General features: G+C 42.0%; 1 protein-coding gene across 4 annotated transcripts in view; it reads right to left on the bottom strand.

The window, feature by feature from the left end:
• The window catches only part of SOBP (sine oculis binding protein homolog), a 268,830-nt gene that overhangs the window by 161,704 nt on the left and 83,253 nt on the right, over positions 1-23,873 (bottom strand). For all 4 annotated transcript variants that reach the window (XM_077487161.1, XM_077487163.1, XM_077487164.1 and 1 more), the window contains one exon: positions 17,769-17,948. In XM_077487161.1, the coding sequence (XP_077343287.1) occupies positions 17,769-17,948 (180 nt within the window). The remainder of the gene's footprint in view (positions 1-17,768; positions 17,949-23,873) is intronic.

The following is a 23,873-nucleotide window of genomic DNA, read 5'->3' on the forward strand; positions in this document are numbered from 1 at the left end:
GAAGCATTAATAGCGAAACACGTTGATCTGGCACGCTTATCGTCTGTGGACAAAGGCCGATTATGTATCACATACTGTAACATACTTTCAATTTGTCCAGCTAGCCATTTGTCCATATATTGACTTTATGTCTGTGGTTTTAAAATAAAGATGTATACTTTTATATATATATATATATATATATATATATATATATTTGCATACATCACTAGTACAACATTATGGGAAAAAAACATATTTTTGAGGACAGAAATAATCATGACAGCGCCATTTTCACAGATTTGCAATCACAAGGACTGAAACAGAACCCTGACTATTTTATTTTTATTTATTGGAGGGTTTTTCTGCCCTGATATATGCTTTAAAATATTAAAATGAACGCAAGAGGTAAGTTTTGACTATTTCACTTAAGAGCTAGATGAAAAACAGCTAATGCATAGCACGGATAACAAGCACCCTACACTTGCAAAGGTACTCATTGTCAATTAATACCATGTTAATCATTTTTAGCACATTTTTAGCACATGCAACAAATGTATTACTGCCCATGCAGCTGCATCAAATATAGAAGCTCTTACTGAAGTTCTTTTTTTTTAATATAAAAGAAGAATATAGCTATAAATATATTTATTTCAATTGTAAGGATGGTCTTAATTGGCAAAACTTAATTTTAAAAAGAATATTAATATTAAAGGTGAACTTTTAATAACATTGCTTTAGTTCAATACACAACCGAATCTATCGACATATTGTTCTAGCTGTTTCCTGTGAAAATGCTTACGTTTTATTTTTTTGACCTTTTCATCTGTCTCATCCATCTCTTTTGCTGACAGCTGTTCACTGTTGCCAGGGGCATTCTATGCAAATGGAGAGGAAGAGAAACATTCCCTTTTACTGTATTTTTGGGTAATGAAATAAAAAAAGAGCCGTTTTATACTATACAAAGTATAACCGTATTATTTTATATTTAGGATTTCGGTGCAGGTTATATTGTAAACAGTCTGCCACTCAATGGCAACGTTCACAATGATAATCTTTTTGTTGTAAAAAAGTAACAACGCTTACGTGCTGTGACCAACTTTTTCCTTAGTCAAAGAAGATGTTTTTTTTAAATTGTAATTGAATATTAACCACTTCCCGTCCGTGCTATAGCTGATAGACCGCTACGGCGCAAGCTTAAAATGCCAGGCATTTATATACGTCTAAACCATGATTGCGCTGCTTGTATCCCCCTCCCCCTCACACGCGGCACGCCCTGTGATCGCCAAGTCCTTTGGACTTGGCTGATCAAGAACAGGCTAAAAGGCCAATCACAGCAACCCTTTGCCACGTGATTAGCTGTCAGCCAATGACAGCTGATCACGGAAGTAAACAGAAGCTGGGTATCTGCTTTTTTTCTCCTCACGATCAGCCTAAGGAGTAAAGAAGAAAACTGGTAACTGCCTTCTGTTAGATCGACATCGGTCCCAATCTGTGCCCACCAGTGCTGCTAATTAGTGCCAACCAGTGCCACCTATCTGTGCCCACTAGTGCTGCTAATCTGTGCCCACTAGTGCTGCTAATCTGTGCCCACCAGTGCTGCTAATCAGTGCCCACCAATGCCACCTATCAGTGCCCACCAGTACCACCTATCAGTGCTGCCAATCAGTGCCCCTCAGTGCATATTAGTGCCACATATCAGTGCTTCCTATAAGTTCCAGCTACCAGTGCCTAACAATGCCCATCAGTGCCACCTATCAGTGCTGTCTATTAGTGCCACCTCAGTGACCTTCAGTGACACATATCATAGCCCATCAGTATCACCTATCAGTGCCCATCAGTGCCCATCAGTGCCACCTATTAGTGCATCCTCATCAGTGCCCACCAGTGCCGCCTAATCAGTGCCCATCAGTGCAGCCTCACCAGTGCCAGCTATCAGTGCCCATAAGTGTAGCCTATCAGTGCCCATTGGTGTAGCCTCATCAGTGCACATCAGTGAAGGAGAAACATTACCCGTTTGCAAAATCGTATAACAAACTATGACATTTTTATTTTTTTTCACCAAATTTTCGGTCTTTTTTGTTTCTTTAGCAAAAAATAGAAACCTAGTGGTGATTAAATACCACTGAAAGAAAGCTCTATTTGTGTGAAAAAAATTATAAAAATGTGTTTTGGGTATAGTGTTGCATGACCGCGCAACTGTCATTCAAAGTGTGGCAGAGCTGAAAGCTAAAAATTGGCCTGGTCAGGAAGGGGTATAAGTGCCCAGTAAGCAAGTGGTTTAAAATGCACGTGGGATGTAGCAATAGAAGCAATTGTAACTCTTTTTGTGTAGTTTCTGGTTCCATGTCTTTGAGCTCAGCCCAATGGCCTACCAAAGGATAACCAGAAATTAATTGTCTCTTTCTCTTTTATTATACCAATGGAAGAATCATCATTACAGAGATCAACTGTCATTGCTCTCTGGGCCAACCGCTGGATCGAGATTAGACTCAGGTAAGTGTAAGTGGGGGGTGAATAGGGTAGTTGCACCCAGAAGGTTTTTTACCTTAATGCATAAAGTGCATTAGGGTAAAAAACCTTCTACCTTTACAACTCCTTTAAGTGTTATTTTTAAACTAGTGTAATTACCTGAATTTGAGTGGAGTTGACTGCTTCAATTTCATTCTCCATTCAGCAAGCTGTGGGTGGAGAAAGAATGTCAATGTATCTCTTTTTTAGTCTATAAGGGCTAGTTTACACAGGCGGCAGCTCTAACCACCCTCCTGAAAAGCCATCTATGGTGGATTGTTTATTAGAGGGTGGTTGACAGGTAGTTGGGAGGCAATATGCCGGAACCAACACTCCTAAGCTTGTGCAATGTACGCATGCGAATGGGTCACATTTGTGGGCGGTACTGCCTGACAAACACAACGGTGGGTATCGTTTTTGCCATGGCCGAGGTATGTGTGCAACTCCCTTTGGCTATATTAAGGGAACAATCGAGGGGGTGGCAACCGCTGGTCAGCTGCCTGTTTTTACCTCTTCATGGTCGCATGTGTTGAAACATTGTGAAATCTGCTTGAATGTGTTGTGTGAGCGGACTGTGTAAATCTCAGGACTGGTGGGACAGAAATTCAAATCCATGGGCAGGTAAAACAGCTACTTATTATGTATTTCCTGTGTCTTTAGCTGTTTGCCTGGAGTTCAGCTTTAAACTTGTGCTATGAACCTCTGCTCATCTATATCTGCCAAAGCCTGAAAAGTATACACATTTTCAATTGTGTGTGCATAATTAAAAAAAAAAACATGCCGTCGCCACTGTAAATTATGCACACTCAAAGTAAATTATTTAAACTACAAGACTGCACTTTGACTAAATGCTTCTCTTGTCACCTTTGTAACCCCTCTAATTACATGAAGGTTAAAATACTGATTTCTCCTTAGTTCTTTTAAAAGGGAAATTGACTTCTTGGGAAATGGTTAGCCCTAGATGCTCACCTCCATTAAATATAAAAATAATAAAATAGGAGAAAATAAGATAGTGGCTTCCATAAGATCTCTGGGCCAGAAAGCAGAAAACGTTAGGAATGTTTCTGCTTGGTGTTTAATCAGAGAAAACAATAGCGTATTCTTTAATTACCAAGAAATGAGTGAATAAAGTTAGCTTGGAAGTGTGATCCTCCTGACTACTGAAAGATATCAGTGGTTGGTGTTCTGTTGTGGTGTTACACATAGAGATTGCATACCCATAATGTTTATATATATATATATATATATATATATATATATATATATATACTGTACACAGTATATATTGTGTAGCATATATACAAGAACATCATGTTAATTACTGTGGAATATAATAGGCATAACATGTTGATTGCTGCAACTAGCACACATTGCTGCTCTACTTTAACGCCTTGTGTACATATCCAGCTGAGTTTACTAGCCCCCTGAATAGCCATCTTCAGTGGTTCACTTTTTGGAGGCCATTTGCAGGCAGCTCAGAGGCAACATATCACCTCCTGAACATTTTTTTTGTATTCTTTTTTTATCTATGGGAAACAACATTACCACATCACCAAAGAGTTACAGAATCATCAATGTGTGCAGACAGCAGTATACGACATTGTTCAAGAGGCCATGGTATGAACATTCCATCTGTACATCAATACACAGAAAAAATCTGGAACATGTGTAACCATGCTGTGCAGTATACCACCTAACATCTTGGCAAATGCTGTACCCAAATTTTCTCCTCAATGTTTTAACTATTGAAAGCCTGTGATTCTGCAACCATATTTAATGCACTAGAATGGATTTAGAGGCAGCTACACCTGCCAACATGGCATTTTGTATGCATTTTACTGCAATGCAACCGCAACAATGTGTACTAACATGGTCAACTTGCAATTCAGCAATCAGGGGGTATTAAAAATGTGCATAAACTGCCTGTTTTTACCACTCCTCCACCTCATGTATGAACAAGACCTAAGAGCCAATACATGTGGATTGAAGGCATTTAGAGGCAACATTTCACAGCCTGTCAACTGCCTTTACAAAACGATCCAACACAGATCACTTTTACAAGTAAACAAGGCCTAAAGCACCACAAACGCTAGAAATGGCAACCAGAGAGACCATAAAGGCAGGATCACGGTTTGCCTGGGAATAGAAATGTATCTATGATGTTTTACAGCTGATGGGATTACAATATACTCTTTATTAAAGCTCATACAGCAAAGCTGAATTACTGGGGAAGACTTACAAAAACAGGGGAGTGCCAAATCTGGTGCAGCTCTGCACAGAAACCAATCAGCTACCAGGTTTTATTGTCAAACTGACTGGCTACCATGCTCAGCTACATCAGATTCTAAGTGCTCCAGTTTAAATCGCCCCCACTGTGTTGTTCAGTAGGTTACCAGCCTTTTACATTAAGATGATGAATATGAAAACATCTGAGAAAGCATGTATATAAAATGCTTTATTGCCTCCCCACTAATACCAGCGATCAATTTAATAAAAATAAATCTGGTACCTATAGATAGCCATTCAAAGCCGTTTTTCTAATTTTTCTTCATCATATGACTGCTATTTTTGGTTATTGCTGGTTTACCACACACCAAATTTTCATAATAATATGAACTAGTCAGTGGTGGCTGCTGTTTTTCTGTATGGGAGGTACGGCAAGCAACCCCCCCCCCCACAGCCTGCAGCACCTCAACCCTCCCCCTGGCACCTCAACCCCCCCCCCCCATGCTGTTTGCCGATCCACCGGCACTTACTCAATCGGCGGGCACATCAGGGATCACCAGGCAGGGGGACAGGCTGCAGCAGATATCTTGCAGCGTCTTCCGTGTCCTTCTAAGATCACGGCGGCTTTCACCGCGCATCTCCTCCCCCTCCTGCTAGGCGTCCAGTAGAATCGCCTAACTTTTCACCCAATCAGGAAACGGGTAACAGACTTGCGCTTCCTGATTGGGGGAGAGGCAATTCAGTGTTAAAAAAGCAAATATTAATTTGCTTTTCTAACACATCTGGGTGGAATCCAAGCGCAATACTCTGTGCCCCAAGTTCACCCTATTTTGAAGCCTATTAGAGCCTATGGCTCTAATCAGGTGCTTCAAAAAAAACCACTGCTGTAATTCAGGTGCCTGGCACCCAAAAAGGGACTGGATGCCTGACTAGGGGGTGTCAGCGGTGGCCATGGATAGATTTATGCAATGCATGAATCTATCCATTATGCATATGGGGGGGGGGGGTGGCGAGGATAGAAGGGGGCGGCATCCGTGTGCCCTTAATGCACAGGTTGCCCCTGCTAGAAGTATTATCTCTTCATATTGTACATTATATAAAAATTAGCCCATGGCCTGCCTTGATCATACTAAGTACCACTGACAATGATTTGAGTCATATGATTATAATGTTCTTTCCATTAATTCCTTGTGGTTTTCTTTTAAAAGATGTTCTGTTGAAAAAAAAGAAAAAACACAAAGGCCTTGCTAAATCTACACTGAAACATCCATTTAAAATTAACTGAAGCTTATGTTAATGTTAATTAAAAACATTTAGAGACTAAAAATCGCAAAATAATGAAAATATTTACTGTTTTAATAGTGGACCCTGGGAGGAAACGCTCAAGTCTAGCTAACTCGAGTGTACAGTATATGTAGTTTCCTGGAGTTTATCTGAATCATTACTAAACATATGTTAGTTCTGCATCTTCAGCTTGGTGCTAATAGTTTTGATGTTACTAGTGTTACTATTTAGATCCTACTATTGGAGAATGTAAAAACTGTTCTTACACTAGCTCATCCTTTCCACACTCAAGCCTCCCTTGGCCAAAGTCTAATCAGCTGTATGTTCCAATAGGATGGGTTAAATCTATTAAGAGGGACTGGGTAAAAAATGTTTTATTTTTTGAAAATACGGTTATCCTTTAAAACCATAAACTGTCACATAACCCTTAGCTCAAGCCTCCTAAGCATATAATCCCACTGTATCACCTTACCCTTCAATTTCCCTTGTATGTAGGGCTCAACCACACCACAGTGTGCATTATTGTGTGCATAACTTGCGCACATTGGTGTATGTGTAGGTTTTTATGCATGCTGAACTGCAAAGTTATTCCTAGGCACTCCAGTGTGTTGTGGTGTGTTAAGAGTGTTGTGACATGCTGCACACAAATGCAACATGTTCTGTTATTTCTGTGGACACCAACACAGTGGAATTGATTTACTAAAGGTCAATAGGCTGTTAACTTTGCAAATAATTTTTTCATAATTCTTTTGTAGATGTGTTGACAATTCACTTTGCAAAGATTACCCAATCATTTGCAAGGAAGAGTAGTATTAGATGATAGAAGTTACCAGAGCTTTACCTCATTCACAAAGCTAAGAGAAAATTCCCTTGCAAAGTGAACAGCCTATTTGTTTTTTTTTCTTCTCAAACAGGTAATATTTATTGAACATTATTGCAAGAGTACAGTCACAAAGGTACATATCAAACATTAAAGAGGTGTTGCATCATACCCATAACAGTAAAGGAAATACATTTCTCCAAACCAGTATTCACCATACATCACAGACAAAGAACAAAAGGTCCCAATAGTGACATGGTATTCACCGTAACAGAACATCAAATTCCCTCATCACACGTGGCAACCTCCTGCAACCATTTATCCCAGATTCTATGGTATTTAGCTGGACAACCCCTGTTTTTATACAAAAATTTTTTGTATGGGAGAGTAAAATTAACTTCCCGCTTCCAGTCCTCAACTCGGGGTGGAAGGGGCCTCATCCACTGTCTAGCTATCACCTTTCGAACAGAAAACAAAGTTTCCTGTAAGAAAGTGCTAGTAATTTTATCCAATACGTCAGGAAATATCCCTAGTAGACAGGGTTTGGGGTCGAGGGCCAAAGGGGAGCCCATGACATCATGTAGAAATGACACTACTTGCTTCCAGAGTTCCTGCAGTTTGGGGCAAGCCCAGATAAGATGGAAAAACGTCCCAGTCTCAAGTAAACACATTGAGCAGAGTGTAGATTGATTCGCATTATATTTAGCAGTCCTGAGGGGAGTGAGGTATGCTTTATGTACTATGTAGATCTGAGAAAGCCTGTCCTGGAGCCTAGGGGACACCAACTTGCACGTTTCCAGAGCCTCCTCCCATTCCTCGTCTGTCAGAGCACCCACATCGCCCTCCCAGCGGGACTTGAGAGCATACGCTAGTCTCGCCGAGACGGGGGCCGTAAGCATACCATAGAAGCACGAGATTAGCTTTTTGGGATCAGTATCCTTAAATATGGCGACAATAGGATTGGGAGCAGGCCGAGGCAATGACTGCGGGAATTGTGCTCTAAGTGCATGCTGAACCTGTAGGTATTGAAATAGCATAGTGTTTGGAACGTCAAATTCCTCCTGCAGTGCCCGAAACGTTTTAATAACACCCTGGTGAATTAGGTGGTGTAGGTAGTATATTCCCCTCGATACCCATAGTTGTATACCCTGGAGCTTTTGACGTTCCGGCAAATGCTTGTTATGCCAAAGTGGGGTATAGTCATTCGGCGATGCCACATTCAGTTTAGTGGATGCCAGATCCCAAATCCTTCTGTAATGAAAGAGCATGGAATGTTTTCCTGGCTCCATGACAGAGTTCCCCGCTCCTGTCGAGATAGCAGCAATCGGGTCGTCTGCAATTTGTGCTCAAGTAGGGCATAGAAGAGTTAGAAAACGTTGTTTATCAGTTTTGTCTATGTGGAAGAGTTGAGATAGTTGTGAAGCAACATAGTAAAGATTCAGATCTGGAAGAGCCATGCCCCCCATATCAGTCGGGCTTTTCAAAGCCTGCCAAGCAAGCTTGTGTCTAGCAGTCCCCCACACAAAGGGCCTAAGTAGACTTTCAAGGGATTTAAAGTATTTCAATGGCAAATACTCCGGGGCATGCCACAACACATACAATAGTTTAGGTAATAGGACCATTTTAATCAGATTAACTCGTCTCCAAACCCCGAGGGGGAGGCGAGACCAGGCCTGAATCTTGGTACGTAACAGGGCAAACAATGGTTCCACATTCAACACAATGTAATCAGCTGGGTTCCTAGAGACATAGACACCCAGATACTTAATAGTGCCCACTCGCTGAAGAGGCAGGCTGGCCTGAGACTCTGTCTGTGGAAAACTGTCAATAGGTAAAATTTGTGATTTTTCCCAGTTTATGCGGAGACCGGAAAAGCTACCAAACCATTCTATCAGGTGGAGGGCCTTTGCAAGGGAAGGGCCAGAGTCCGCCAGGTATAGCAGCATATCATCAGCGTATAGACTGATTTTCTCAGTTAGTCGACCCATCGCCAGTCCCCTGATCCCAGGGTCGGCCCGAATCGCCACTGCTAAAGGTTCAGCCGCCAGGGCATATAGTAGCGGGGACAGTGGGCACCCCTGTCTGGTACCCCTACCGAGGCCAAATGCCCGGGAAGACCATCCATTCGCCACCACCTTAGCCGTTGGGTGATGGTACAACAGTCTCACCCACCGAATAAAGTTCGGGCCGAAGCCGTACCCCGCTAGACACTTCCATAAATACTCCCATTCTACTGAGTCACATGCTTTAGCCGTGTCAAGTGACACTACCACGCGCTCACCCATCTCCTCATGTGTTGCCTGTAGGTTTATATAGCCTACGCAGATTGAACGACGTATTCCGCCCTGGCATAAAGCCCGCCTGGTCAGCCTGAATCAGACTAAGGATCACTACGTTCAATCTGGTAGCAAGTATTTTGGCCAGAATCTTGACATCTACCTGCAATAGGGATATTGGGCGGTAGGATTCCGGGAAACCTGGATCTTTTCCAGGTTTGGGAATCAAAACTATCGTTGCCTCCCTCATAGACAGAGGCAATGTTAGCGTGTCAAAAAGACTCCCATAGAGGTCGAGAAGCCTAGGCCCCAGCACGTCTTGGTAACGGGAATAAAATTCAATGGGAAGACCATCTGACCCTGGTAAATTGGATTTTGCAAATCCCGCAATAGCCCTTACTATTTCATCGGTGGTCAGGGGGGCCTCCAGAGCCTGCACCTGCTCCTCCGTAACCTGAGGGAGGGAAACCTGAGCCAAAAAACGGTCCATCGGAGTGGTGTAGTTTGAGACTGTAGTGGTGTATAAGTCCGCAAAAAAGTCCCGAAACCTCTCTGTTACCGCGGAAGGGTCCGTGATGATCTCATCACCCTGACCCCGCAAAGAAATAACAACCGGGGGCCTGTCTTCCCGGTGGACCAAATATGCCAGCAACTTACCAGCCCTTTCTCCGGATTCAAAATATTTTTGTTTGGTAAAAAAAAGTTTCTGTCGGGCCTTGTCTTGGTGCAGCTGAGAAACCACTCTCGACTGTAATCTAAGGGCATCTGCATTTGCCGTAGACGAGTCATCTACGTAGGTGCGTTCCCTGGAGCTCAATTCCGCCTCGGCCTCAACAATAACATTGGCCGAGTCAGCCTTGAGTTTATTAATGTGGGCAGTCAGTACCGATCAGGCATGTAATTTAAACGTGTCCCACACTGCTGGAACTGATGCCGTGTGGTCATTATCCTCAAAAAACGTTTTCCATTCCGTCTCAATAGTGTCATCGTCGGGCAGCAATGTCAGCCAGAACGGATTCAGTCGCCACGCCCGCGGGGGTCTACCTAGGGGTACGTCAAGCACTACAGAGTAGGGGCTATGGTCCGAAAGTATTCTGGGGCAGAACAATACTTCCTTAAGTCTGGGAGTGAGTTGTTTAGATATTAGTATAAAATCAATCCGGGAAAGAGAGCCGTGTGTGGGTGAGAAGCATGAATACTCCTTCTTTTGAGGAAATTTGTATCTCCAAGTGTCCACAAGGTGAACGGTGGTTATAAGCCTGGACAACCTAGTGGTCCCAGCTTGCCCCATCATCAGCTCAGGGGGTTTGAGCCTATCAAGAGAAGGGTTAAGCGTAGTGTTGAACTCCCCCAGCCAGATAACAGGAACCGCCGGGTGTCTAGACATAAAAGACAGTCCTTCAACCACCAACGTCATGGTAAATGGGGGGGGGATATAAAAAGCCATAATAAGGTAGGGTTCCCCATACAATTTAGCATGTAAAAAAACAAACCTGCCCTGTGGGTCAGTAAGAATTTCGCAAAGTTCAAAATGGACAGACTTAGCTACGAGTACCGAAACCCCCCGCGAATGAGACGTGTAGGTGGAGTGAAATGCCCACCCAATCCAAGGGCGTTTGAGGGCCATCTGCAGTCCACCCTCTACATGCGTCTCAACCAGAACCATCACTTCCGCCCTCTGTTTTTTGAGGAACGTGAAGGCTGCCGCGCGCTTAAATTTGTCACGCAGGCCCCTCACGTTCCAGGTAAGAAACCGTATAGACGCCATATGGATACATAGAAAGTAATAAGTGCAGGCAACCCACCTCCAAACAGCCCTCCCATAAACATACCCCAAAACAGTTGTGCTAGGTCAAGCCCGATCAGGGGCTGCATAGACAACAGCAGTAAAAAACATTCAGGGAAAGCAACACTTAGTTTAGATACATACTCCAACACATTTATAGTAACCTTCTGCATGGAAACCCCAACCAACTCACCCCCCTCCCCCCACCCTACCCTGCACCAACCCCAACTTGTGCGGGTATATTCCCTGAAAAACCAAACACGTCTGGCTGGGAAAACCAGTTTCATGAAATCAATAAAACAGTTAAGAACATTAAGTCCGAGAGAGGGCTGTGGCCACCGGTACCAGAGGGCAAGGTAAAGTAGAACCCCCTGTATAGAGGCGCACAGTGTTGAACAAGAAAAAGTGTCAGTTGCTGTCCAGCCCCGGTGACCATCTCCCTCATAGCAAAAAGAAGAACCAGCAGACAAAGGAGCAGTTTTCCGCTGCACCGTGCAATTAGACCGTAGGCCTAACATGTCTCCCCTTGCTCCGGGAGAAAAAAGAATAAGAAAAGAAAAAGTGTAAACCAAAAAAGTTTAGAAACAAGGCAAACAGGAATGTACTGCAGAAAGGGTCCCTCAACAGGGACACTAGACAAAAAAGGGGAAAAAGTTGATGCATATACGTTGACACCAGCAGCACCTGCATATGTTCCAGATTCAAGAAGTTCAGCAGGTCACACAGCAGTAAGAGTTTAAAGAGAGAGAACATATGTCCCGGATGCAGGCACCCTGAGCAAAAATAGCACAGTTCAAAAAGATCAGGCAATCTGTCACAGTTCCAGGTTCCCAAGGGGGAAATAAGAAAAGTGGTAGCTTACATATCAGAAGGAGTCTCAGGCGGCTCCATCTCGAGGCGCCCTGCGTTCCAGCCATGCAATGACCTCTCTGGGTTGTTCAAAGAAGAGCGCCCGGTCCCCTGCCTCCACCCTGAGGCGTGCAGGGAAAAGCATAGAGTGTTTCACTTGCTGTGCACGCAATAATCGTTTAGCCTCCATGAAACCCTGCCGGCGTTTCTGGACGTCCGCGGAAAAATCAGGGAATATTGCAACTTTAGTATTGCCCACCGGGATATTACCCTTTTCCCGGGCCATGCGGAGGGCAGCATCTCTGTCCTTATAGTTCAGGAGTTTTGCAATAAAGGTGCGTGGAGGTGCACCCTGAGGTGGAGGCCTGGCAGGCATGCGATGCGCGCGTTCAACCGCCAGCATGGGGGAGAAAGAGTCTCTGCCATAGGTACTGATCAGCAATTGCTCCAGAAAAGTTGTGGGGTCCTTACCTTCAGCCCCCTCCGGAAGACCAATCAATCGGATATTGCATCTGCGTATGCGATTTTCCATTTCGTCCTGTTTAGTAATCAGGAGGTCTATTTGCTTCTGCATGTGGTCAGTGTCATTTTGCAGAGGTGAGAGAGCATCTTCCACATGGCTGATACGGGTCTCAGTGTCCCTCACCCGGTCCCGCAGCTTCTGGAAATCTTGTCTTAATAAAGAAATGTCCATTTGCACCTCCTCTATCTGGGATGTAAGGGACGTGCGGCATAGTGTAATTGCTTCAAGAAGCCTGTCTGTGTCTCCCGCCACACGCGGCCCTCCCGGTTCCTCCGCGCCGCCATGTTCCTCCCCCTCCTCACTCACATGTCGGCGGTATTGGGACAGCCGTGCCGCCGCTGAGCGCTGGGATTTTGAGGGAGACATATGCTCCGGAATGGAGGGACGCCTGCCAGATGTATTAAGGTAAGTATCGGTGCTGTGGTGTCACAGGATCAGCGTGGGAAACAGGATTCCTCGGCGGAGCTCCGGAGACATGCGTCCTACTCCATGCAGGTTCAGGCCACGCCCCCAGCCTATTTGTTTTTTAGTAAATTAACCACAGTGCATTGTTGTGAACCTAAGCCAAAGGACTTAAGGCAAATTATTTTGTTATTGCACTGCAGCTCAGCCCAAAACTTTCGGTGGGAACAAGCCCTTAACTCTACAGTATCTCCTTACCTTTTAATTCCTTGCCCTCCAGTACTTATAACTAATCTATAACTATTATCTTTTTTTCTTTTCTTTTTCTTTTAAAAACCCATGGTTTGTGAACACACACCCACAAAAAAGTGCACACACATAAAGAGTGATACACAAAACTTGTAACGGGTGTACACATGGTCCTCAAAAATCATAGGACTTTGCCCTGATCCCCCAGGGCGTTAGGCTCCAGACGGGGACTGGGGTGCTTACACCTGGTCTATCTGACTGAAACCAGACGGGCCCCATTCTTTGAAGGGTTTGTTGAAACAGACTCCCCCCAAAGGGAGACCACATGAGAGAGGGTGAACCAAGCCAGAAGGCCATGTCCACCCCTTCCCAAGACTTTCAGGGCAGGCCGAGGGCCTACACCCTACCAGTCTCATGCGCAAAACCATGTACAAACAAAAAAAAAAGACAAACAAGGGCTTAAATAAAAGAAGTGGGAAAGAAGGAATTGGAGGTAAGTGAAAGTGACCATTGTGCAATACAATGGCCATCCCTTCAGCCAGAAATAAAAAATTCCTCTGGTCCCAGCCAAAAGGCCTGGCCCAAGAGGCAGGTGTAAAAAAGAGTGTACGAAGTGCAGTGACCTTGGGTGCTATATTTCAAAGTGATCCTCACTAACAGTGAAGTTGCGGCACTCCTGCCACTCCAGGGGCACATGCACCATAAGCTTCCCTTTCCGGGCCCAGCCCTCAGCCTATTATCTAATCTCTTATTCCTCATGACTAAAGCCCCATACACACTATCAGTTTTTCTGCTGAGTTTTTCCTTCAAATTTACCAAAAACATATAATATGAGGTAAAACAAAGAAAAGAAAGAAGAAAAAAACTGCGCTAAGGTGAAGCAAAAAAATTATATAAATATATAAACTCTTATGTGATACTCTTAAGGATAAGCGTTTAGCTGCGGCTTCACTGTGTCACATAAATACAGTATTTCTCATATAATATGAGGTCAAACCTTAGGCGTTTTAATTTGTATGCAATCTGGCAGGCCCTTGCACTACATGGTTTTGATAAACCTGAAGGAAAGAATCAGCATAAAAACTGATAGTGTGTATGGGGCTTAAGGCTCCATTCATTCCCCATGTTTTCTAAAGATAACCACTCACATATGAGCAACTTAAAGTTGCAGCGACTTCAAAGTAGTTCATGGACTATGTCAGTCCAACTTTCATGCAACTTGAGGGCCATAGACTTCAATGTTAACCCTCAAAAATTACATGAAAGTTATCCTGAATGTTATACAATGCAATAGTTGTTCATTATACATATCAAGAATATTAAATTGTTGAGGAAAGACATTCTTTAGGGCAATAGTTTCAAGTTTACCACTTTATCTTTAACCCAACATTTATCCCCCAAAGATTGGGGTGACGTAATCATTTATTCCCCAAGTTTGTAAACATAATTCACTCAACCAGCTTTTTAAAATTACCTTCTTCCTTCAAAACTGCAGTCTAAGCAAGTTAAACATTGCTTTTACTGATATACAAATGTCACATTTTTTTTCAAATGTCTATTGCTAAACCCTCATCCCCATTCTCTAACAATTCCCACTGCCTGCTAATGTACATCTACTGTTCTGTAGAGAGTGATACATGATTGCCAAAAGGGGCACATAGGTGTCTTGGACACATAAACTGTGACCATGACTTCTCCTTTTCTATGTTGCACTATAGACAAGGTGTTAGCATGCAATGGGGGTATTACTGGTCTAGGAAAGGGGTCTCCATACTATGGCCCTCCAGTTGTTCGGGAACTTTCCCAAATTCCCATCATGCCTGGTCATGTCTGTGAATGTCAGGGTTTTACAAAGCCTCATGGGACATGTAGTTCTGCAACAGCTGGAGGGACGTAGTTTGGAGATCCCTGGTCTAGGGGAAAGGTAATGAGTAAGTGATCTGTTTATAAGCTGAACAATATATATTTGAAAAACATAGCCAAAAGAAATGGTTGTTAAACTCTTAGCTTCTTCCCCTTACAACTAAACTCTCAATGTATTTATTAAAAAGCAACAATTTTTTAACACTTTACACTTTGAAACCCTAACTGTCTGTACCAAATCCTTACAGGTTTTAGAATACTAACACCAACAAATTATTTGTATTAGATGATTTGAAGTAATAGGTGTATTCTAAAATGGGAATCTAATGTGGATTGGCTGATTAACTTTTAAAAAATGGAAAGCTCTGAATTGACAGATTAAAATGCAAATCAGCCATTTAGCCCTTGCCAAGGAAATATGTGCTTATTCAAACAAAATCCAGTTTATTATTTTGTTTTATTTCATTTTGTTTTTAACTTTGTATTTATTTATTATGCTTGCATAAAAAAAAAGAATGAACGACTTCTTCCAGAAGGTATAAATCAATGTCTAATTACAGCTATGTTCTTAAGCTAAGACTGACTTGAAACAGTAAGATAAGCAAGTGTCCAGAGGGAAACTGAACTCAAGTGTGAGAATTTAGCTACATAATTGAGATAGGAGGCTGAGCAAGCAAAGAAACCAAATACATCAGAAGACTGAATGGTAACTTTGTGACTGTGTGAATAATGCAATGTGAGAAATGGGTATCCCTCATAAGTGATAGGAGGTTATAAGTAAAAGATATAGGTGCACAGGAAGAGAGGATCCAATCACTATAAAAAGCTTTCCGATCTCATTGTGTAGAAGAAAACCATTTTCTATGTCTTGGCGTTGAGCCCATTGAGAGAGGAAATGCATAAAGTGATAACATACAAGAGATACCGTATCATCAAGCTACATTACAATAAAATTCGCAATGTGTCTTACCAAAGAATTTTTATGCTTTCTTTAAAAAATACGTAAAAGAAAATCCACCCAAACGGAAACTTTCGTTTTGACTGTTTGCTAGCAAACTGATTCACATCCTGGTTTTTCTACATATTTCCAGCAATTCAGTGCCCCTATCAGAAACCCCAGAGTTGATTAACTATCATAGTTTTACACAAGCAAATGTTGATATTATGCTCTCCTAGTTGAGTTGTCACTGGTGTCCGATATATAAAGAGGCTGAGTGGGGAGCCAACTCATTTTTTCCCAAGGCCCAAAGTGCACTAAACTACCTTACCCCTTGGTGCCTACACATATATATTAGTTACATCTCTTCTGCAGTCCAGCAGCCCCACATTCTGGGCTGCTGCAACCTGCAAAGTTTAAGACACCCTAATGCATGATTCTATTGTTTAATTATACAAGCTAATATAATGAAAAGCCAAATGGAACTTGCAACAAGTGAGCAGTGAGCCCATATCCCCCTCCCACCAGGAGGCAGTGGCAATAAGCCAGTCAGTGGCAAGGAGGACTTGTGTATGCAGCCACTGAGGATTCTGGGATATGTAATCCTTAAAGGTATTCTGTGCAATGGAGGCTATGGGCTGCAAACTTCAATACTCAAGCTTTCCTGGGCTTTCTGAGACTGAACAAGATCTTTTGCGCAGGGGGCGAGCTGCACAGGCCTGTTGCATTTGCTGAGCCTGTGCACAGACCGGGTGCCAACTCAGAGCAGTACAAAGGAGAGGGATTGCACACCTGCTGACTTTGCTGAGCCTGTGCAAAGATCAGATGCCCTTTCTGTGTCCATTGAGCTTGAGGACTGAGCCGCAGAAAGGTCTTTCACTGTGCTGGGACCACAGCTGAGAGACTGAGCCTTGTGAGGACCTGTTCAAGAGGACTGAGCCATGGGAAACCAGAATCCTAAGGCCAACAGACCATCAAGCGCAATGGACCAGTTTTGTTGTGTACCAGGAGTGGTGAGAGGAACCAACTGCCCTTATTTCCTTCTGTTCTCAGTTAATAATCATAGAGACTGCTCAATACTTAGCAGCCCAACAGCCATACGCTGCACACAGTCTTAAAGGGACAGCAACATGTGCACCACCATACAGACAGCTCCAGTGTTAGTCGGCTTAAACTTGCAAAATATCCCCCAGGTACTTTGCTACCACCCCCAGAGTATCCCTCTTAAAAACGTGTTGACTCAATTGGTAAATTCAGAGAGTCGATTTGGGACTTTATTCATGACCATCTATAATTTTCACTGTTCATACAGGTCTCATTAGCACTGTGTATACCAGTTGGTTTAGCCTTATTGTGGTTATTTTCTGGATTTGAGGCTAGTATTCCTTGATCTGATCCTCGGTTTGTGCATTGCATTTATCTGCTTTGCAGAATAAATTCACTCTATTTACCATCGAGTTGCCTGTAGCCCTCTTTTCTGTGTACTAAAATAGTGTGGTAGTAAACTAACCCTTAACTCATACAGGTGTGTGCAACTTCCTAAATATACATAATCAGGTATTTCAGAGGAAACAGAGCGGTTTACCAAGCTGTGGCAGAACGGAGAACCGATCTTACCCAGCGGCTCCTGTGGAGGTAAGTGCTACATATTAAAAAAAATAAAACCTTCATCTATTACTGTTTATGCAGCCTTAATGCATTCACCATACTAAAAATAAGTGCCTCAACTGCACTCTGACTCCTTGAAAAAATTGTGTCGTTTTTTTCATGCTCCGGGGCTTCTTTTCTGTCCTAAAACCGAAGATGTAGAACTAAAGTGTAAAGAAGCAATGGATTCTTTAATGAATAGATTTACCAAATACTTAACGGAGAAAACCCTTTTCAGGTAATGCCGTTTGCAACTATATTTCTAGCTATTATTGATTGAATTAAAGCAATGATTGACTCAGTTTACCGGTGGCATTAACTGTTGTATGCTGTAATATATCATTTATTATTTACAATCTTACATGGGCATAAACAGATATTTTTGTAAAAAAAGATTTTAAATAGAGAAACAGTACCTGCTGGTGGTTTCATGAAGGGAGGAGGGATTAAAGGTACCATAATTGGCATGTTTCCATGATCCCTTGACCCTGCTGGTAGTTCTGCAAGCCCATTTCCTGTAGCAAGCCCTGAATAATTTGTATTGAATGGTGCAATAACACTGTCCTCGGATAGTTTTGGTTTTGGCAATGAATTCTCTGTAAGAAAAAAATGAAGCTGTTTTATAATAATTCCAGTATACTTTCAGTGTCTACACATTTTCATTATGTTTCCAACATTGATCTTCAATTCTTATTTTAGTGACTATTTCTTTATCAGGTACTTTAATGAAAACATTTGTTTAAAAAAAATGCAGGGATAATACTAAATTCAAGAAGACACCAATGGACTACATATATTTGGTAACCTCGACTTTCTTTTTTTTTAAAAAGGGTTTTATTGAAGGAGATAATCCAGATTACAATCTCGTCATCTAACAGATAGGTAATTCCGTGAGAGAAAAACAGAATATATATAAATGTATGTAATACAACATATATAGGCATAAAATAACAATAAGAATAGTAAATGAAAAAAAAAGTGCTTATGCCTAACATCCAAAGAGGGTTTGCATAACCAGTAAACCAAATGGAAGCTCATCTGTAATGGGGTTAATGAGGGATATTGTTAAGAACAGTTATGATTATAATTTTGTCTTATGTATTAACAACACTCTGGGGGGGGGGGGGGTCTGTGGTGTTTATTCGTTTCTAATATGGCTGTGTGGGGGGTTCATTGGGGTGGTTGGTTGGTGTCAAGCTGAAGAGCTGTTCCAGAGGGACATTGTTAGATGTTAGTATATATGCCTAGTTACTAGTCCATGATGTTGAAGAATATATGGAGTAAGGGAAGTAAGTTGGAGGGGGAGAAGTGAGCCCTAGTCTATCTTCTTGACTATGTGCAATTATAAGTAGAAGAGGAAAGTTGGTGAGCATATTAGTGATATGCTCATGGTAAATTATCGTGACACAAGTCCTCCCTGACTTGTCCCTTGGGTGGGGGGGGGGGGGGGGTCTTGTGCCAAAGGTCAATAGTATGGCCTAAGTGTGGTCTAGCTTATTTAATTTGACTTGCTAGATTGATGAGACACTGTGCGGCAGCTTTACCAGCTTCCTATATTCATCAGTTGCTTGGAAGTGCGTCCAGCAGGTTCAGGTGTCTGAAAATTTAGATGGGGAATCTTTAGTGATATGGATTAATTCTTCCATCTCTGCAATTTTATTGATACAATTACACCATTCAGAAATGGTAGGGATATGTGAAGAGCCCCAGTGTATTGGAATACACATCTTGGCAGCATTGTATTACCAGTGATTTACGGTACGAGTGAACAGGTACACTGGAGTGGTAAAGAATGAGCTGAGCTGGGTTATGCTCCAGGGAATATGTAGAGATTTGCGCTGTTAACTCATGAACTTGTGTCCAGAATTGTTGCAAAAGTGGACATGACCACCAGATATACAGTAGGGTACCAGGTTCCCTGGAGCATCTCAAGCATTTATTGAGTATGTTTGGATCAAATTTGTTGAGTAGTTCGGGGGTACGGTAACAACGTTTCAGAGTCTTATAGTTATTATTCTAGACATTGAGCAAGCCTTTGTGGGCGATTGTAAATATCCGTTCCCATTGCTTGTTGGTTAGCTCTTGTTGCAGATCTCTTTCCCAACTTGAGCATGTTTTTCCAGAGTTAGTGGTGATGTCTGTGAAGAGCATGTTGTGTGTGTTGGAAATTACATGCTGTTGGGAATCAGATTGAAAGCATAGGTTTTCGAATGGCACAGGGAACCTTGACTTCTAATCACTTCAGCACCGAAAAGCAAGAAAGGTAAGAGGTTAGAACCAGTTGCAGCATGATCAATCTGGGGCCAATTACTGTGGATGACTGCACAATACTATCACTAAAAATGTAAGAATGGTGAGCCTTCATGTTACTTTACACACATATCTTTGTCGTGCATGTTTTGGAACCAGGTGGACTTTAGCTTCATCTCAACTTTAACCCAACTCATAAACTTAAGCATAAATTAATACCTAAAACTGTCAGGTCAAAGAGAATTAATATCATACTGGTGCTACTTATAACACATAAAAAAAAATGCATTTTTTTTCAGAATTTTCCATTGCTGGCATTCTTTTGTTTATATTTTGGCTGTCAGTGGGGAAGCCCATTGAGTCATCGGTTGGTAAGGACATGGGCGGCCGGCTTCCTGGGCCGCGCCTTAACAACCAGATATTCTACACACAGAATTTGAATCGGTCAATAATTTTTCAACCGATCTGAATTCGAATCATTCTGAAAATATGGGATTCATTAGAAAGCGAACATACAGAACAAAATTTGTTAATATTTCATTCAGAGATTCTTAAACATCCAACTCAGAATAACCAAAAATATGTCAGAATTTATATTCGGACCCATACGATTTGCACATGTCTATCATTAATCAGATTTCCACTTAGAGAGAGAAAAAGTAAGGGCTGCTATTGTGCTACAATACCAAGCAGAAATCAATATGTGCAATTGGTCTGAAAAAGATTAACATGCATTGTTAAGTGGATCACATTCACAATAATTCCTAAAAATGTAAGACTAAATTATCTATCAAATAATTATTCTGTGAGGAGTAAGTGAGGGCATGGCTTACCGGCTCTGTGTGTGCCTATGGACGCACATGGCCCAACTTGGAGGGGATTGCACACAGGTTCCTCCAAAGCACCCAGCTTGCTAAGAAGGCACCTGGATAGTGATGAATGGATAGCACCAGCAGGGGGTTGTCATAGAGGAGGCAAGGGACCGCTCTCTGCAATATTGTTGCACAGAGCAGGTAAGTATCATGTTTTATTTCAGCATCTCAAACATCTTTCTTTAGTATCACTTTAAAAACATGCAGCCTAATAATTTCACCTGTGATTTTCCCAAGGAAGCTGAATATATGTCTTGAAAGTGAATCGTAAGAAACATATGCTAAGTAATGTTCAGCCTCAACATATATTTATTATCGCTACAAATCTCTGCTAGAGGGTTATTAATGTGATATAGCCCTTTCTGCTGCAGAACCTAGGGCAGTGATGGCGAACCATAGCACCCCAGATGTTTTGGAACTACATTTCCCATGATGCACATGTACTCTGTGCAGTGCAGCATCATGGGAAATACAGTTCCATCACATCTGGGGTGCCAAGGGTTGCCTTCACTGACCTCGGGTCACAACCCTGCAGCCTAATTTATTTATTACACAAAATGAGCAAATGGAGAGGAGAAGCTGCGATCTAAGCTTCACATGAACTAGAAAAACAGTAAACTAGCACAATTACAAAAAAAAAATAACTACAATGCATGTAAAATAACATAAGTAGCAGCCAAGGAGCAAAGAAAAAAATATCACAACAAAAAAGTATGCAAATAATGACTAAGACTTACTAGTTTGCATAATTATCCAAAAGAAGTACTGAAACATACTACGTTCGCTTTGCCAGCAGACAGAAAAGTCAAGTCCTGTAACATTCACTGGCAATATAAAACTGACGTGTTTGAAATAGATAAGTGGACAGTAAGCCCTACGGCTGCAAAAGGGTCACATAAATGAAAGGCTGTGAGGACAGCATGGTGCAACATTGACGAGCTGTATAAAAATCTCAGCAATGCTTTTTGCATGGTAATTAACTTGCTTTATGATCCAGCAAAGGAACTTCTGGATAGAGAACATTTGCTTTGGCTCCACAAGCAAGGCCTTGTGCAAAAGATATGCAAAGCAGCTTGTACTTGCTAATGGTTTGGAAGCTGTAGACCAGACTTTGTTCATTAAACTCATAAACCAATAGCACTTACAGATCTGAGGATTTCTGCTTTTTACCTTGCAGCAAAAGGAATAAGAAGTCAATAAATTAAACATTATTCCATTTGATGATTTGCGCAATTTTATGCCGAAAAAAAAGACTAACATAAATTCCCAAAATGCATGTTTAACATCTCCTCTGTTTGAAAGTCCTACCAAAAAAAGAATTCTCCTAAAGCTTTTAGCACAAAACTCTTTAAACTAACATTGCTGGATTGATTTAATAAAGCAAAGTGCAATATGTAAAGAATAGTAACCCAAAGAAAGCAGCAATCATCCTTCACAAAATGACAGCTGTTCTAAACAGGTGAAAGCTGAAACATGATTGGTTTCTAATATTATGGCTTTTTGCGTAACTTTACTGCATGGTTCTATTGCAAGGGAAAATATGAGGTGGTAAGAAAGCCTGGTGTGGGTGGATTTTCAGAAGTGTAGGAGAGGAGAATAAAATAAAAATACAATACATAAATGAACAAATTAAAGTGGTTCTACAGTAAAGGAAGGTTTTTTTTTACCTTAAAGTGGTTGTAAAGGCACAAGTTTTTTTTACCTTCCTGCATTCTATGCAGGAAGGTAAAAAACCTTCTGTGATCATCAACCTCCCAAACCCACCCCTAATGCTTACCTGAACCCCCACTCGATCCAGCAATGTCCACAAGAGCCTTGTCTCTCCAGGGGCTTGCACTCCAGATTGGAATTTGGCAGCAGCAATTGGATGTTAATCACAGCCAGTGAGCCAATCAGGAGACAGAGGGCAGGGCAGAGCCACGGGTCGGGAGCGCGCCTCCTTGGATGCCCCCACAGCAAGCTGCTTGCTGTGGGGGCACCCATCAGGAGGGAGAGGCACCAGCGTGGGATCTGAGACTTTAATATCACTTTAATGCATTCTATGCATTAAGGTAAAAAACCTTCTGAATACAGTTCCCCCTCATACTTACCTGGCGTGACGTCAGCATGTCCATGACGATCGTGGGATCACAGCTCACAGCACAAGCACCATAGTGAGACGGTGGCAAAGTGACTCTTTGAAAGTTTATTGGAGGCGGAGACGGTGTCTCATTCAGTGAGTGAACAGATACCTCTGGAAATTCCCTGGTGACCCGCAGAGCGGAGCTGAATCTGGAGGGTTAGGTGGAGGTCTGAGGAAGTAGTGGAGATGGTGTGAGTACCTTTATCTGCCCATTGATCAAGCTACGGACTGGCACTTTCTGTAAAATTCCCCCTGTTTACATCCTCCCTCCCCAGCCTCCATTCTATGGACAGATTCAATATAGCTCACCAGAGGCTGATCCCCTGCTCTTGGACATTGTAGCCTGTATATGTCAGCCACCAATGCCTCACATAGGTAAATGAGAGCCGAGCCCTTGGCTGTAAGGACTTCCAGTTACCTCTGGACTGCCACACATATTATTTGATTATAGGGCGGCTCTGGGAATATCTTACCTGCTTAATTGCATCAACATTTAACCAGCAACCAGATGTATACTATCCTTCTGGTTTAATTGAAATCTGGGATTGCTTTGAAATTGTGATAGTGATAAAAGAAGTTTTTGCAACGTTTACTATTATTATCTTCCAAATCCCTGAAGTTATTAGTGTGACTGGTTGAATGGATGCATGCGTAGCTGAGATCCCTCTTTTAATGACAACATTGTGTTTTTAATATTTGCTTTGGAAGGTTTACACCGGAATTGCTGTTGTTGTTTTTTATAATTATGGTGCTTTTTCTGTTATAAAATTTACTGAATCCAACCATAGTGTCCCACAGTTGTGACCTACAGTGCCTTGCAAAAGTATTCCCCCCCTTGGCTTTTTACCTATTTTGTTACTTACAGCCTTTAGTTCAATGTTTTTTTAATCTTAATTATATGTGATAGATCAGAACACAATAGACTAAGCTGGTAAAGTAAAATTAGAAAAATATATACATAAAACAATTTTTCAGAAATAAAAAACTGATAAATGACATGTGCGTATGTATTCACCCCCTTTGTTATGAAGCCTATAAAAAGCTCTTGTGCAACCAATTACCTTTAGATGTCACATAATTAGTAAAATGATGTCCACCTGTGTGCAATCTAAGTGTCACATGATCTGTCATTACACATATAAACCTTTTCGAAATGCCCCAGAGGCTGCAACACCTAAGCAAGAGGCACCACTAACCAAACACTGCCATGAAGACCAAGTAACTCGCCAAACAAGTAAGGGACAATGTTGTTGAGAAGTACAAGTCAGGGTTAGGTT

The sequence above is a fragment of the Lithobates pipiens genome, unplaced genomic scaffold (genome assembly GCF_037356315.1).
Source record: "Lithobates pipiens isolate NorthernLeopardFrog02 unplaced genomic scaffold, aLitPip1_a1.2 Scaffold_18, whole genome shotgun sequence".
Classification (NCBI taxonomy): domain Eukaryota; kingdom Metazoa; phylum Chordata; class Amphibia; order Anura; family Ranidae; genus Lithobates; species Lithobates pipiens.